The sequence below is a fragment of the Mesocricetus auratus genome, unplaced genomic scaffold (genome assembly GCF_017639785.1).
Source record: "Mesocricetus auratus isolate SY011 unplaced genomic scaffold, BCM_Maur_2.0 Super-Scaffold_100006, whole genome shotgun sequence".
Taxonomy (NCBI): Eukaryota; Metazoa; Chordata; class Mammalia; order Rodentia; family Cricetidae; genus Mesocricetus; species Mesocricetus auratus.
Window position 1 is genome coordinate 33,510,169 of NW_024429190.1, and position 17,750 is coordinate 33,527,918.

Here is a 17,750-nt window from a genome sequence, read left to right on the forward strand (position 1 = left end):
TGTATTCTCGCATGGGATGCCTTAATATCATGAAACATCACTTTTTTCCAAAACACATATTTTGGAAAATCTCTTTTCTTTTTAACCAGGTGTAGTTACCTTAAGGTTTTTGTGGAGGTTAGATGTCTAAGAATAACCAAATGCATTACTAAAGAAAATGGAGTGGTGAGTTAATAAATAGCTCTTGCTCTATAATTTTACTTCAGTTGCAGTGCTGATACTGATAATTACCAGTTACACTAGCAGACACAATAATAAGTTCTGTGCTTGGCCAGCCAGTGGTGGCACACACCTTTAATCCCAGCACTTGAGAGGCAGAGGCATGCGTATTTCTGTGAGTTCAAGACCAGCCTGGTCTACAAGAGCTAGTTCCACAACAGCCTCCAAAACCACAGAGAAACCCTGTCTCAAAAAATCAAAAAGAAAAAAAATAAGGCAATGCACAGATATTTGAGTGAAACATTAGCAGTTTTTCAAAAAAACTATTTGCATGAACGTGGTGTGGAAGCCTTTCCTAATGCAAGGAAACCCAAAGCCACTAAGGACATTCAAGGAATTGTCAGTGTTTACCATAAAATTCAAGCAATGTGTTATTTTGAAGAAAAGTGCTTAAACACGGTGACAGAAGATTGGTTCTCCTTCTTAATGAAGAGTCCGATACATTATAGAGAGAAAAACCACCTAATGGACAGACAGATTAATACTGTGAAGGGCGAATCCCCGCTATGGAAATGAACACAACAATGAAATATCATTTCTTATTTATGACATAGTTTATAGAGGCATAGGTGTAGATAAAATGTTACCTTGTTTTGCTGGGGGAATTTTGAATTTGTATTGTTCCTAGAAAATAGTCAAGCCTGAGGTGTGTAGTTTCACTCTGCAGCTCTGCTTTCCCATTTATCCTACAGACAGAAAAGCATAGTGTAGGAAGGGATTTATTGCAGCATTATTCATATGGACAAACTGCTTAGAGACAGCCCGAGTCTCCATTTATAGGGAAGTGATTTTAAAATTGTGATCTACAAGACTTAGAGCAATTGAACTGGGACTGACCTGGAGGCCTTCTCCCAAGGACCAGCTCTCATAGTCACAGGTGCTTCACAAGCTGCCAACAGTAGTCCTGCCCAGCTGTAAAGCCTTGAGCCACGACATTGACCAGTCTGTGGCTTTGGACAGTGAGTTAGTGTTCTCTCTGGACCTAAGCTCCTCAAGTGTGTGTGCCGATAGTTCTCCCTGTGCTATTTACTTTGTAAAAGGAATCATAAGATGTACCTCTTTCATAAATATTATATTCATTATTATAGTTAATCAATTTAGCCAATATTGATTGAATACCCATTAGGTACCAATGATGGAAATAGGCATATTATTAAACATCTACTGTTACTTAACTATCATTGCATAGTAATGAATAAATGGATTATGAATAGAGCAGAGTACCTATTAATGGCTATAATTGTATTATTTTCATTTATTAAGGTTTGAAGCTGACCTTATAAACATTAAATTTTTGTACATTACTTTTAAATGTAGGACATCCTGTATTATGAACAGCTTAAGACCAATGTGATACAGCATGACCTTTTGGTGGACAGTCTAATATATAAAGTAAGTAAAACTATCATGGTTTTTCATTTTCATCGATAGCATTTACAATGAAGAGTTTTCTCTCTTCAGCGCTTGAACTGTGGGCAAAAGTACATATTAAACTTGAAAAAGAATTTGAGTGGCTGTGTGGTAGTGCATATCTGTGATGCCTGTACCCTGAAGGCAGAGAAAGGAGGACCAGGAGTTCAAGGTCTCACTTGGCTTCATAGTGAGTTTGAAACCAACCTGGGCTTCGTGAGACCCTGTCTCAAAAAACAAACAAACAAACAAAAAGACAGCGAGGAAGGAAATAACTGGGGTGATGGTTGTTCCTGTGATGCTGAGGCTGGCTCCCCTAGCTTGAGGTCTGTATGCAGTGTCCTCTTTCCTGGGGAACTGTTCTTGTAGTCTCTCCCCAGACCCTCCATGTTTGCACGAGGAGAAAAAGCATTGGCCATCTTAAATTCAAGTCTTTCACGAAAAGAAAAACAACTAGCATTATTTTGTCTATTTGTCTCATGATTATTTAGGGCTTAGTTGTATATTTTCTTTGTAATAAAGCTATTATAAACATTTTAAATTATATATGTGTGTCTTCATGTGGGAGTGTGTACCTGAGTGCAGGTGCCCCTGGAGTTACAGTTGTAAGTTGTCTGAAAGGAGAAAACTTGAGTCTTCTGCAAGAACATTACAGTACTTGGCCACTGAATATCTCTTCAGCCACATTAAAAAAAACATTTTTCTCAGCTGACCTCAACAAAGTGCTGCTCTTGAACCCCAGATTGATTGCTGGGAATCCAGCATGGGACTGATCCAGACCTCTGAATGTGGGTGTCAGTGAGGAGGCCTAGGCAATCTATGGGGACTTGTGTAGTAGATCAGTATTTATCCCTGGCATACAAATGGACTTTGGCGCCCATCCCACAATGAGAGATGCTGTCTCAGTCTGAACTCTTGGGGGAGGGCCTAGACACTGCCCTGGATGAAATGACAGACTATGGACACCCACCAGGGAAGGCCTCACCCTCCCTGGGGAAAGGAGCAGGAATTGGGGGAGGGGGATAGAGAGACTGATAGGAGGGTGTGGGAGGAGGGGAGGGAGAGGGAGGGAGCTGGGATTGACATGTGAAGCAACCTTGTTTCTAATTTAAAAATAAAACAAAAAAGTAAACAAAAAAAGAATAAACTGTACTTGTTATCTATACCAAAAAACAAAACAAAACATTTTTCTTTTTATCTTCTAAATGTGTGGCCAAGCATATCTCAATTTTGTAGTAGGGATCCATTGAGTAGTTGGTGCCAGAAGTTAGACTGTAAATGTAAACATTTCCCCCCGAGATGGATTGTGGCTAAGGAATGAGTGAGGAGGAATATTAAATGCTGTCCCTGAACTGAACTCTTAGATTCTTCTATCTGTACTGGGTTTTCCTCATCTCCAACAACTAACATAACTCTAGTTCTACTGTTTGCTGTGGCCTGCCAGTTGTACCAATGTTTCTCATTCTTTATTATCATACCCCTAAGGAAAAAGATTAATTAATCTCTTGTAATAATAAATGGCAATGAGCAAGATTCTGTTGGGTGACAATTCACTTTTGTGTTCTATGTGCCACCATAATTCATAGTTTTTACTTCCAAGGCCATTTTTGGCTCAGAAACAGCATCACCATTGCTGAGAAGGCACCACCTTCACCATCACCCATGGAACCTCTGAGTCAGATGAATGATCCAGTTCTCTCCCTGTACTTTGTAGTTTCAAGTTTTCTCCAGAGCTATTCATGACTCATTCCATCAATCCCTTGACTTCTGTTTGGTTCAGCTGCTGAGTTGAATGTTCTAGACTGTTTCAACTATGTAGTCATGGATAGTTTTAATATGTCATTGTGATTCTTCCCATGTTTTTATTACCATATCTTTCCATTGATATGGTAGTTTTTATGTTTATGAATGTTTTGTCTGCATATACATCTGCACACCAGAAGAGGGCATCAGATCCTATGGGGCTATAGTTATAGACAGATGTGAACCTCCATGTAGGTACTGGGAATTGAACTCAGGACCTCTGAAAGAACAACCAGTGCTCTTAACCACTGAACTATCTCTCCGACTGATATTGTAGACTTCTTGAAGATAAGTATCGTCTTTGTTTTCTTTGTTTGTGTTTTGATTTTGGTGTACTTCATACTGATCAACCAATCAGTACTTGTTGAGTTGAATATATGGTGGTCTCAAAAGTGTCACCAGCCTTTGGGTGTAGAGGATCTTCAAGGTATAGTATATCTACTTAAGTATATATTTGGAGGGGCTTTTGATCAACTCTTAGAGTTCTGAGTACTGACTTAGAATCTGATGCTATCCTAAACACTTCCCATACCTTTTAAAGTAGGTAGTAATGCAGCAGTACTTTATCATCAGACCACAAGCCTGCAAATAATGAAACAGAGACTTATTAATTATAAAAGCTTGCCTTTAGCTTAGGCTTGTTCCTAACTAGTTATTATGACTTAAATTAACCCGTATTTAAAAATCTATGTACTTCAATGAGGCTTGTTACCACATCTCCATAGTGTCCTTCCTGTTTCCTTGCTTCTGACTAATAACTCTACTTTTTCTTCCCAGAGTTCTCTCTCTGCCTGCTTCCTCTCCTGCCTAGCTCTTGGCCATTGAGCTTTTTGCTATACCAATCACAGAAACACATCTTCACACAGTGTACACATATCCTGTAACATAGTAATCTACCCATTTATAGACAAAAGTAGATTTCTGTTGTTGCGGTGACAGTATATGAGATACATTGAAGAAGGAAAGGCTTACTTTACCGTATGGTTCATGGCTATAGAGTCAAGGTAGAGCAAAACAACCTGCCTCAGGGCAGCTACCATGCAAAGGAATGGACAGAAAGGTACCAGACTTCATATGGCCTTCAGAGTCACCTCTCAGTAACGGGACTTCTCTCACTGGTACCAGCACCTAAAGTTCTCACACATGAAGTGGGAGAGGTCAAGTCTTTAACACACAGGCTTTTAGGGGGCCACTTATGAAAGCACAGTGACCTAGATATGGAGTAACTAGCCAAAGTTATGCAGCTAGAAGTAGTATAAACTCTTAGTCAGATAAAGTACATGATCAGCATGTTCAACTCCCCATAAAAACTGTTCAGAGATGGTCTAGGGGGAATGCAGATGTTTTATTTTTTCTTTGAGCTGGTGTTGGTTTGCTGTTGGAGAGGTCACCTATGTAATGATACTTTGCATGTCATCACAGAGAATGGCAATTGGGCAATTAGTTTCTGTTAATTTAGCCATTGAGCCATTGAACAAATGTTGGACACTTAAGTGCCAGATCCTGTGATGGAATTAAGTGTATGTAAAACAAGGCATTGGATCTGAGACAGCCCCAAGTCTCATTGGGAGAGTAGAATTCTTTTAAGTAGTCTCAGATCAGGAAATGCACATAGAACTATCTGAAGAAAGGACCAACATTCTATCCTTTGGATGTCATGAGCAAGCCCTGAAGAATGAATTCATGGGGTAGAAAATCACTTTAGCTTCCCCAGAGCATGAGGTAATTTAGGCAACCAATGACAAACACATAGGAGATAGTTGATATTTTGAAGGAATAGCTACGTGTGTTGTGAGTGGTGAAGATGGGGTTTATTCTGGGGGGGGAGAGTGTTATGATTCCTCCTGGAGTTATAATCCTGTTTTTCTTCTCCAGCTTTAAGACATCTAAGAGGAGATTAGCTGAAATAAATTGTAAAGAGCTATTAATGAAACCTTAAGGAATTAGAAACCAAATAATTTTGATACATATTTTGCTGAGTAAATATGTAATAGGAATAGAATCTCACCAGGAAATTTCTATAACATCACATAAAATATAAAATTCATTGTAATATTATCTCTAAATATTGCATTTATTCTTTAAGACTAGAGATAGATTCATTTGATTAAGTTTCAATGCTTTGTAATTTTAATTGTAGGATGTGAAGCTGACAGCAAGCAACGATGATTACTATTTTGTTTTTGAAGATTACTTATATCAGGTAAGTTTTTAAAATTTCCAGATCTTTTAGGTTCTCTAAATTGTAATACTTTAAAAATCTTCTATAGTTAGTAAATCTTCTCAGTTCCAAAATGAGTTTCTGGGCTGCCCCTTTGGTTATATATGCTGTAGCCAGGATGTGCTATCAAGGCAGTTTTCTTTAATTTTTGCTGGCACAAATTCTAAAACTAGATGTCAACTTAATACTCAAGCAATCCCAGGATGTTTAGAGAATACATTTTACATGACTACTGTTGCTGCTATACTTTAGAAATAATATTAAATGCAAGTATTAAATTTTATTAACTATATGTGGTGCATAGCCTATCTCATAAATTTATGATAACCTTTTGCGTAACTGAAATGTTATCCCATTGAATATCAGCTCTCTCTGTGCCCTCTCCAGACTATGGCAATGACGGTTTTCATCTCTGCTGCTGTGCAGCTTGACTGTTTAGACATCTCATACCAGTAGGATCCTGCCATCTCTGTCTTTCTGTGATAGGCTAACCTCAATTAGCAGTATCCTCTAGGTTCATCTGTACTGTCTCAGGTGGCAAGACGCCCTTCTTTTTGAAGACTAAATAGTATCATATTGTGTATACACAGTATTTTGTTTATTCATTTTTCTAAATAAGCTTCAATGCTGATCTTTATCCTCATTGCGTAAAGACAGGATAATTACAAGGCATAGTCAGGTGTTAATAAATACTTCCTTCACGATGATACTGTTTCCTCCTGTGCAATGTCTTATCCAGGAATCCCTAAACCATACTTCCCAAGCACTGATTTTGCTTCTTTTTTTTCTTTCCTTCTTCTGGACTCTGTACAGCATATATAGTGGTCAGTATGATGTCATAAGTTCAATGTCTCTGTTCACGTTAATACTTTTTTTCTGTTTCATAAAACCATTTATTCCCATTGCTTTATCTTCGGCTCTGGTGAATATATTCTACCTGTTCCAATCTGCCTTTTATCCTTCCAGTGAATTTTCATTTCAGCCATTCATTCCTACCTCCAGGGTTACAGTTTTGTTTCATTGTTGTTTTTCTGAGTTTGTTGTCTCTCACTTGGGGTTTCCATTTTGTTCAAGTGTCATTGTTCATTTTCTCACATATTTCTTTACCTGAGCATCACTGAGATCATTGTCCTAACACCTGAGCCTATTAAATTTGCCATCAGATCTTTTCAAGCACAATTTCATTTGGCTTTTTCATTTGCGTGGCCCATAGTTTCCCAACTCTTTGTATTTCTTTCTTTATGATTTTTGTTGAAACTGGATATTTGAGTATAATAATGTATCTCTGAAAATTACACATTCTTCACCTCTTAACCCGTATTTTTGGGGTGTCATTTGGAATTTTTGTTTTTGTTGCCTTGATTTTTTTAAGTTCAGCATGAGTTCTAACATTATACAGAGCTCTCCTGAGCCTACATTTTTACCTGGGCATGTAAGATTGCCTTGTCATTTGTCCCATAGTAAGGGGCATTTGTTATAATGCCCTGTCTCCTAACAAGAGGAAAGAAGAATGGAGCAGGGTGGGAGCGATCTGCTCTTTAAATCCAGAACTTTCCCAGCTAGAGAGCAGTGGAGTATGCCTTGTAGCAGACCCTTCTCCATTTCCACCCTCTGCCTCTGCACTCTGGGCAGACGTACTCATCATGGGTCAAGGAACAGGTGTCCAGTGTGGTGTGCAGCTCTGTGGCGCAGCAAGGAAGGAGCTGTAACTCCTCTAATGTGGAATTCCGTGTCTTATTTCTCTGTCTGCAGGGAAATGGCAGGCGTGCTAGAATTTGCTAGGATTTACACTGTAAGGAAATAGCAAATTTGATTACTTATGAAATAGGTAAAAATCACATTTGTATTGTGTGGGGTTATGACTGGTATTACTTGCTTTATTTACAAGAACATATACATGGCTGCTTGTCAACAGTGGGAGTTGGGGATGGTAAATGCTGCTGTGTCACAAGCTGGCATTGACCAGGTCAACCACAATTTACCAGTGAAGGTCCCCGTGAAAATTCCAAGATGTCAACAGATGCCACGCTTCCCAGATAGCTATATGAGACATATCTGTCAGCACAGTAGTGACTGGATAGGGAGTTAGCTGCAGGGGCTTCCTACTTCATTATCTTAGTAGAGAACACACGATAGAGTTCTCTTCATTAGCTTGGAGAAAATGCAGAAGTACACAATGGGGGATACGTGTAGCACTTGCATGTTAAAGATGTTGTCCAGTTGGAATCCATCATTTCTTTTGTGGTTTTCATTCCACAAATGAAACTTATTTCTCACTTTCCATCCCATTACAGTTATCTCTTAGAAACATTTAGAAATATACTTTGACATACTAAGAAAGCTTTTGGTCCAAGTAAACCATTTGTAGATATTCTTGATCTAACTCTGTGATATCAACCCACAGTTCATATTAGTACCCCATTTCTTACAATTCTAAAGAATGAGAGCCCGGCTATGAGTAATCTCACCTAGTACATTTACGTTTTTCTTTACTCGTTCTGAGTGTATATCCTAGCAGACATACAGTGAGCCTGCCGTCTCCTCACAGATAAAGAAGTGAGAGTTAACCCTGCTCAGACTAGAGCAGGAGTTGGCAGCTCCTGCGTGTATGCCAGGCTTGCATCCAGTACATGCTGTCTACAGCACTGCTCTGGCATTCTCACCTTACAGTCCAGTGTTCTCCTAGAGCAGGCTCAGATGTCTTGTCTTCTCCAGGCCACAGGCAGCAGAGCCTCTATGGGGTTATATTTAAGCACAGAGCTTCTTCTAAAGTTACTGTGCTACCCCAGCCTGCTAAACTAAGGGGATATTGATATAAACATTTCCTTAGGGTTTTCCTCTCTGAGGCAACAATAGATTGTTACAGATTTACACTTGCGTATTTTGGCCTTTATTTAGATTTATCGATGGTATTAGTTTATTGTTTGTATTAAATTGTTGCTGTGACTATAATGGATTATTACAATTCAATGAATCAAAGCAAATAAATCATCTTGATGTCCTGAAACACATAAATGTGTTTAACTTGGTTACATTCACAGTATCCACAGGGTTGCATTGTTTCTGGGGGCTCTGAACCCATTTCTTCATCTTTCCCAGCTTCCAGAATGCACTTTCTTTCTTTGGCTGGTTCCACCGTTTTCAGAGCCAGTGGATAGACAACATCATAAAGTCCCTCTCACCCTTCCTTGTTGCCCCTGTCTCATTTATAAAGATTTTAATGATTATGTTGGGTCCAGTCATACAATCCTGACTTCTATAAAATCAACTTTAAAAAATAAAATTTGAGGTTATAATTACATCATTTCTGCCTTCCCTTTCCTTCCCCCCCCCCCCCCGCTCTCCCACAATTTGCTTTTTTTCCCAAATTCATGACTTTTTTTGTCTACAATGGTTTAACTTTCAAATATGCTTATATAGTATGAAATACATACATACGACTCTCTCAGTCCATACAGTGTTATTTGTATTAACGTTTTCAGAGCTGACAGTTTGGTAGTTAACCAGTCAGTGTCTTTTCCATAGGGAAGACTGCGGCTCCAGCTCTCTGCCTTCCTTAGCTGATGTAGTTCTTTGTCTAGGGTTGAGGCCTCGAGAGTTTTCCCCCTTTCACATTTGCATGTCTCTTGGTCTCTTCCTTATTCGGGTCATGTTTAGGCAGCCTTGGTGCTAAGATTTAACGAGTGTAGCTTTGGGTATTTCTAGGAGACACAGTCTCACAATAAACTATCAGCTCTTCTCTCTTAAACTTTCCGCCCCTTTTCAAAATGACTCCTGAGCCTTAGATACAGGAGCTGTCCACGTATCACAGGCTATTGCTATTGCCCTTCGTTGCCCCTTGCCCCGGAAGTAGAAGTTAAGTCCCTATTGCTAAAGACAGTATGCACTTAAGACACGGAGCACAGAGGCCCTGGCTGGAACCGACCTGAGTGCCTCCTTCCTGAGGACTATCCCCAGGTAGTTGGCTAAGTTACCAGTACCAGGCTTTATTTCCCTCTTGGTGAGTCAGCCTTAAATTCAACTAGACTTACTACGGTATGCAGGCAAGGATTATACCCTTTGAGTTATTGTGAAACCATTGCAAGTGATCAGTTATGGACCCCAGCCTCAACTGATACCCTAGAACGCAATTCCTATAAGTCAGGTGCAGGGATCATTGTGGAAGAGGGATAGAAAGATTTAAAAGAGAGGAACAGGAAGTTTGCTGTGAGATTGTGTCTCCTAGAAATCTGCCAGAGAGGCTACATTCATGAAGTCTCACCAGTATGGCTGACTAAATGTGACCTGAACAAGGACAGCATCAACTGACATACTAACGAGGCCTCAATCCCAAAGTAGCACAGGCAACTAAGTGATGCTGACGTCAGAGAGCTTCTCTAGGAAAAAGCACACCGATTGGTTATCCAGTACCGAATGGTCAGCCCGGGAAGCATATACATGCAAGACACGTCATATGGACTGAGCAGGTTGTATTTATGTGTTTAGGAAAACACACAATCGTGCACACGAGAGCGCACGTGCACACACACACACACACACACACACACACACACACACACACACACCACCACCACCACTACCAGTTACAGAGAAAGAGTCCATGAATTTGAATGAAATGAGATGGGTTTACATTGGAGGGAATGAGAAGATGCAGCACCACCAACAACACAGGCACTGGGAGGCTGTGAGTAGCAGAGCGTGCTGCAGGAAGTTAGCGTGCCATTATACCCCTCCTGTAGGCATTTTGGTTGGATCGAGATGGGACAGGTATTCTGGCACTCGGGAGCCACAGTTCAGATAGAGTGTTACACAGTTCAGATGGAAAGGTTTCCTGGAGTTCGGGAGCCACAGAATACTGAGTGTTACCCAGCTCAGGTAGAAAGGTATCCTGGAGCACTGTCACCGTAGCTGAGTGCCGGGCTTTGTTTGCCTTTCTTTTGATGCACCCCTACTTCACCTGAGATGTGTGCTTGGTGTGGAGTGAGAGCAGAAGACAGCCAAATGATTTTTAGAAACCCGTGGAGGTTCGCCAGAGTGGACTTGAAGTGATAAGAATAATTGAAAAGGACAGAAGGCTGAATAAGTGTAGGCCAGAATTATAGAAGTCCTATGTAAGTAAATATAGGGAAAAGTGGGGATCATTCAAAAATCTAATGCTTGAATATTTTCCAGGAATGGAGAAACATAGTTGTGCCATATAAATAAGCAAATCCCAAATTAAATATATTAAGAATGGAGACTAGCCAAATATAGAAGATTAATAGCAATTTAGTAATAACTGTAGATAACCTTTTAATGTGACATACCCAGGTTCTATTCTTTTTTATTATTAAGTATGTTTTTATTTAAATTAGAAACATGTATGCTTCAAATGTCAATCCCAGCTCCCCCCTTCTCCCTCCACCAGCCCCACCCCACCCCCCACCCCCAGCCCAATCCAATCCCCACATCTTTCCCCAGGGAGGGTGAGGCCCTTCTTGGGGGGATGTCCAAGAGTCTGTCATTTCATCCAGGGCAGGACCTAGGCCCTTCCCCATGTGTCCAGGCTGAGAGAGCATCCCTCCATGTGGAATGGGCTCCCAAAGTTCATTTGTATGCCATAGTGAACACTAGTCTACTACCCAAGGCCCCAGAGACTTCTGAGGCCTCCTCACTGACACTACATTCATGGAGTCTGAATCAGTCCCCTGTTGGCCTCTCAGCTATCAGTCTGGGGTTCAAGAGCTCCCCCTTGTCCAGTCAGCTGTCTTTGTGGGTTTCACCAGCATGGTCTTGACCCCTTTGCTCATCGCTCCTCCATCTCTGACCTAGGTTCTATTCTAAACACTCCCTGTATACCAGTCAATCCCAATATACTTTGATCTCAGCATTGTTATCATATTAATTTTACATATGAGGACGCAAATACTTAGAAGTCCAGTCACTTGCCCTTGTCATCCAGTTAATAAACTGTGGAGCTTCAGTTTAAAGTCCAGCAAAACGAAGTCTAACTGCCTCATCTGTGCCCAGTTTTCTTTATGTAGCCATCTTTGTGACATCCTTAGAGTCCAGGTCTTCTAAATGTCCTTTCACTTGCCCGGGGACTGGACTTTCACCCCCAAATTCTGGCTAGTGTCATCAATCCAGTTTTTTCTATTGGGAAGCCTTGGTCCAAACTAGACCCTCTCTTTTATTTCTTGATGGAGTTGTTGTGTGCCCCTGCTAGCCAGGACAACCAGTTTCTGCCTTTACTATGAAAACTCTTGCTTTACTGCTGCCATCTGTTCTTGGGATGGAGTCCCCTTTTTCTTCCTCCCTTTCTCTCTTTCCTTCCTTCCTCCCTTCCTTCCTTCTTTCTTTCTTTCTTCATTCCTTCCTTCTTTCTTTCTTTCTTCATTCCTTCCTTCTTTCCTTCCTTCCTTCCTTCTTTTTTTCTCCATTCCTTCTTTCTTTCCGTCCTTCCTTTTTAACAAATATGTTTGTTTTCAAGACAGGGTTTCTCTGTGTAGCTTTGTAGATCAGACTGGCCTTGAACTCACAGAAATCCACTTGCCTCTGCCTCCTGAATGCTGGGATTAAAGGCGTGCGCCACCACCGCCCTGCTCCCCCCACCCCCTCTCTTGACATGCCCACCAGTCTGTTGCACACCAATTAAGTCTGGTTCCAATTTCCTACACCCCTGTGTTTGTGTGTGATAACCCCCAGGCGCCCCTGTGTGGTTCTCATCTGTTAGCTTTCTCAAGGTGATTTTAGTTTCCTGATAAAACACCAGAAAACCAGCACATAGTTAGCAGCTTGCGTTTTCTGGTGTTCAAAGTCTGGGGAGCAAACAGGGAAATCATCTTTAGGAGAACAGCCTTCATGAGGAGTCCTTCTGTGAACATTTAACCTAGGCTTACCAATAGAGGGTGCTCTTGCCATTGCAGAGCTCAGCACTGAACTTGGGCTGTCCCACTCCAGTGCCTCATCAGTATGCAGTTATAATTAATTTCATTGTTCTATAGCAGTGCTCATTGTTTGTTTTTCCAATGTTATATCCAGGTATTACTTTGCTTTTCACGGGATACGTCTGTATTGAGTCACTTTGCATACAACAGTGCTTCACCACCGAAATCATACATCAGAGGTAATATTTTGATAATACTAAAGATAAATTGCTAAAGACTTACATAATCACTCCAAGAATGTTTGATATATCTTATATTTGTATTTCCAGATTTTAAACAGAAAGTCTGATTTCTCTGCAATAGTAATTACTGTCTTTTCCTTTCAATGTCAGTACCCAAGCTCTGACCACAGACCATCCTCCAATGGTGACAGAGCATTGTGGTTGACTTTTTAGTCTTTGCCATATCCTGCCTCCTCTGTCCTGTCGGTGCCAAATCTGTCTGTTTTCTTCTCTTCCCTACCCACAAACTCATCACAGAGATTCGTCTTTTCAATTTTTCTTAACTTTCTTTTTGTAAATTAATGTTGGAGTCATCTAGCTGCTACCCTTAAAATTATGGTAAGAGTGTGTGCCCTTACCTCTAATTTTTATTCTAGTGTTCTCTCTAATGCTACCTGACTCACTGTATCCATGTCACTGAAGACTGAACTACCTTGAACCCTTCTCCACTTTTCACTGAGGGGTAAACACCCAGCGCTAAGATCTCACTGCCCCATTGTGTGTCTGTGTGTGGATCTTCTGCTGCCTCCATGAAGAAAGAAACCATTTCTCCAGGATTTTATCGCTGCCTGGTTGTTCCAACACTTGCCCTAGGACAGACTCCATCATCTTGTGTTGGAGTCAGGCTGCCCCAACTTGGCGCTGAAACAAATACATAAAAGCTCCCTTTTGTTTTTCTCAAAAGAGGTGGGTGGATGGGGAAGTTGCCTGTGGTGCAAACATGAGGAGCTCACTTTGGTTCCCCAATAAAGCCAGGCACAGCAGAGACCAGTGGATTCCAGATGCTCATGGCCAGCCATACTAGCTGAATCATCAGAAAATAAGATGGAGGTTGATGGGGAGACAATTGACTTTGATCTCTGGCTTCCACATACAAACACACACATACACATGCATGCACACACATGAATATACATATATGATATACACCCTTACATCCCATCCTGCACATATAATAATGTTAAAGTTTAATTACCTAGTGGGCTAAATGAGATGTAATTTTAAGACCTTCCACCTGCCCACACCATTTAACCTCATTTCCGTTCCTTCCCTGATTATCTCATAACGTGCTGTGTTCTATTCTAGCCCCCTCCAGAGCCATAGCACACGGAAGCTTCACGTTCCATCCTCGCAAATTATAGGTTCTTGATGAACTAGCCTGTATCTCATGTCTACCAACCTATCATCAGTTTCCCTCCGCTCTGAGCTTGAAACCCTCAAAGCCCATTTAAAAGAAGTCAGCAAAGTTGTTCCATTATTTGTGGTTTGGCTGGGATTATAACCCTTGTGGGTGGGGACTGTACCCTATATTTGCTATGCTTGTCTTGATATCTACTACTCTGATCAACTGTGTGTCTGTGTTTCATTATTCCATTCTTTCCTGTGACAAAGATCACTAAGTTCTGTGTGTCTTCTCTGTAACCTAAGATGGCCACACATTTTACTCTTACCTTCTCCCTGCCTTACACCCAACAAAAAATAATAAATTTTAATTTATATCCCAATGCAAGAATGAATGTCTTTCTAACAAACTCAAGTTGTTAAGAAAACTGCTAAGATGAAAGCCACCTGCCTTGGTTAGGGTTACTGTTGCTGTGGTGAAGCCCTATGAAAACGCAAGCTGGGGAGGACCGTGTTGATTTGGCTTATGTTTCCTTATCACGGTTCATCATCGAAGGAAGTGAATACAGGAACTCAAACAGGGCAGGACCCTGGAGGCAGGAGCTGATACAGAGGACATGGAGGGGTGCTGCTTACTGGCTTGCTTTGCATGGCTTGCTCAGTCTGCTTTTGTACAGAACCCAGGGCCTAAGGATGCACACACCTACCATGGCTGGGCCCTTCCCACATTAGTCACAGCAATAAAAAATGTCCTACAGGCTTGTCTGCTTACACCTGGTCTTGTGGAGGCATTTTCTCATTTGAGGTTTGATCCTTTCGGGTAACTTTAGCCTGTGTCAAGTCGACATAAAACTAGCCAGCACACCACCTAGAGTTATCCAGTGGAAAACGGGGAAAGTGAGCAGCTGTTGAACATTACAAGGAATGTACTTTCCTAGAACCATTCTGTTTTCAAATGCTTATCCTTTGTCTCCGATCATACAAACTCTGTTGGGAGTCAGGATATAGTGGAAGATACCTAGTTTTTAATTCCAACACCATTTTCTAAAACCATAAGCTAATATGGCAAGACTTCAGACTTGCTTTAATGAATTTATGCTTATAAATTATTCTCAAATGCTTGAGGAAATTTGAAAGTATTGTTTAAACAGTATTATTGCTTTTAATTCCTAAAAGGCTATGCTGGTATCAGACGGTCAACTGACAGATTTCCAACTAATTCCATATCATGAAATGAAATAAAGTTAGATTAAGTTATTTTTTAAATTCCATTCATTATACATTCATTGGTAGGACATTCACAGAATGTTGGTTTTTAAAACTTTAGCTGGGTATGGTGGTGCATGCCTTTAATCTCAACAGTCAGGAGACAGAGATAGGTTGGTTGATCTTTGTGAGTTCAAGCCAGTCAGTCTGGTCTACAAAGCAAGTTCCAGGACAGCCAAGGCTACACAGAGAAACCCTGTCTCAAAAACCCAAAACCAGCAAACCAACAATTTTACTGTCTGTGTGACTTTCTCTTACAGGAAAGCTAGGATTAGAAGAATACGCTGTCTTTTACCCACCGAATGGTAAGTGATGCTGCTGCTTCCTCTAGAGGGAGACGGGGAAATGACAGCTTTAGTCCTGAGGGTGTAACTTTCTCATTCTGTCCTTAAAATGGAACACAAATTATCATCTAAAATATTCCTTCTTTCTGTAAAAGGTCTATTTTACTGACTTCCTCCATGTTTGTGTAGTTTGGTGCCAAACTGTACATATCCTTCCCAGATCTGCTTGAGACCAATGGGAGATTTGTGAGAAGCTGAGTCAGTGCAGACACCCAAGTCTAAGGCATGTGGTTTTCCTTGAAGAGCAATAACTAGCTCAACCAGGACTTTCACTTGGTGTTATTGCCACAGTGCTGGAGCTAGGGGAACAGACTGCCATGTGCTGTACCTCCCTGTCTTCATTAGTGACCAGTGTGGTATTAAAGAAATACAAAGATTGTGAAGAAAGTCATTGAACTTGCTGAGTCACGATTGCAAATGACCCCATATTTACTATTTAGACATTCAGCGTACAGGTCTTTTAGTATGTGTAGAAATAGTATGTAGCTGTTCTTATCCTGATGGCATTAGCTACATCCTGAATAACTTTTGCTTTAGAGGAATTAAGAGCTTGGGCATTGTAACCCAGTGGATCTGGGTTCAGATTTGAGCTCTGCAAACTCAGCCTCTGATCTTGGTTAAGTTACGTGATTTCCCCGACCTCAAGTCTCATCAATTAGTATACGGATAATGATCACATGAGGTATGTTATGAAAACAGGAGCATGGGCCTAACATGTAATGAGTGCAGAAAGTACAATCATGGCAGTTGTTTTTAACAGTACAGAGCACTGTCTGAAAGTCAAGCATGGCTTTCATCTCTGTGACATGGTTTCTTATAGCCTTGTTTTGTTGTTTTTCTCCTCTTCTCTCTTCACACATTTCCCTATGTTTCCATTTGCTTCCATGGATTTATCTGTTCATTACTAAAATTTCTCTCTCCAGTTCTAACATCTTCTGTGATTACCCCAAACTTAGTATGACCCACCTTAGTATATTATTTTCCTGTGCCCCTCAAGATAAAAACAAACAAACAAAAAATTAAGCTGGGTGATAGTGGTGCACACCTTTAATCATAGCACTTGGGAGGCAGAGCCAGCTGAATCTCTGTGAGTTCAAGGCTAGTCTCGAGACGTCTACAGAGTGAGTTCCAGAACAGGCTCCAAAGCTACACAGAGAACCCCTGCCTTGGAAAACGAAAGAAAAATTAAAATAACAAGCAACCAACCTATGCCTGTCTCAGTTAACTGCCATTTTCATCTACCCAGTTACTCGGACTCAGGTCCTGAAACCTGGAAGTCATCCTAGATGCTTCAGTGTTGCCCAGCCTCCATCGATGTCTCTAGAGCCTTTCTCTTTCATCGGGAGTCATCTCTTCCTCTCTCTTATCACTGCCTTGCCCTCTATGTGACCCTGTTGTCTCCAGTAGAACTGTGGTGACTGTCTATGTCAGTGTTTCTTCCTTACCTTTTCTAGTTCTCAGTGTTTGTCTCTGTCGTCTCAGTTATACCTCCAAAATGAAAATATGAAGATTGCCATTTTTCAAGATAACTAATGTAGTTGAAAAGCTTAACACCCAAGTTTCTCAGTATGATATGCAGAGTGGGACCCCTGGAGTCTGACCTCAGTACATTTGACTCCCTAGCCTCATGTATTACCATTTCCCATCTCACTCCTGAAGAAATTAATATTGATATCCAGCTGTTTATTGTCACACACTCTGACACAACACTGTGCTGCTTCCTATGTCATGCCCAGCATTGTTCCCTGCTCAGGGTCGATCATTCAGCTTTCCTTCCCTTGACCATCAAGGAGGCTCAGTGCAGGCATGATCCTGTTAGTATGCGTCACGGACTCTCTCCTAGGTTAAGGGCCCTTCTCCTGGCTCTCATGTACATGGACTTTGGTGTCGCTCAGCTTCATCTGCCTCTCAGTGCTGCAACTTCAGAAGTTCCAGACTGTATTCTAGTTTCATCATTGCTCTCCCAGTGTCTAGCGTGTAGTAATACTGCAACGAGTTTACTTGAACTAAATTAGATGTGTTTTTTTTTCCTTCTGTTTTTCAAGACAGGGTTTCCCTGTATTGTTTTGGAGGCTGTCCTGGAACTCGCTCTGTAGACCAGGTTGGGCTCTAATTCACAGAGATCTTCCATGCCTCTGCCTCCTGAGTGCTGGGATTAAAGGCGTGCGCCACCAACGTCCGGCAGATGTGTTTTAATTTTTATGTGTAGACATGAATT

At 41.0% G+C, this 17,750-nt stretch overlaps 1 protein-coding gene across 3 annotated transcripts in view; it reads left to right on the top strand.

Annotated features, from left to right (window-relative positions):
* Positions 1–17,750, top strand: part of Tbc1d19 (TBC1 domain family member 19) — a 109,843-nt gene that overhangs the window by 55,886 nt on the left and 36,207 nt on the right. For 2 of the 3 annotated variants that reach the window (XM_005068763.4, XM_040747082.1), the window contains 4 exons: positions 1,537–1,611; positions 5,573–5,635; positions 12,674–12,758; positions 15,449–15,493. In XM_005068763.4, coding sequence (XP_005068820.1) covers positions 1,537–1,611; positions 5,573–5,635; positions 12,674–12,758; positions 15,449–15,493 — 268 coding nt within the window. The remainder of the gene's footprint in view (positions 1–1,536; positions 1,612–5,572; positions 5,636–12,673; positions 12,759–15,448; positions 15,494–17,750) is intronic. The other variant, XM_021226404.2, reaches the window with a different exon arrangement.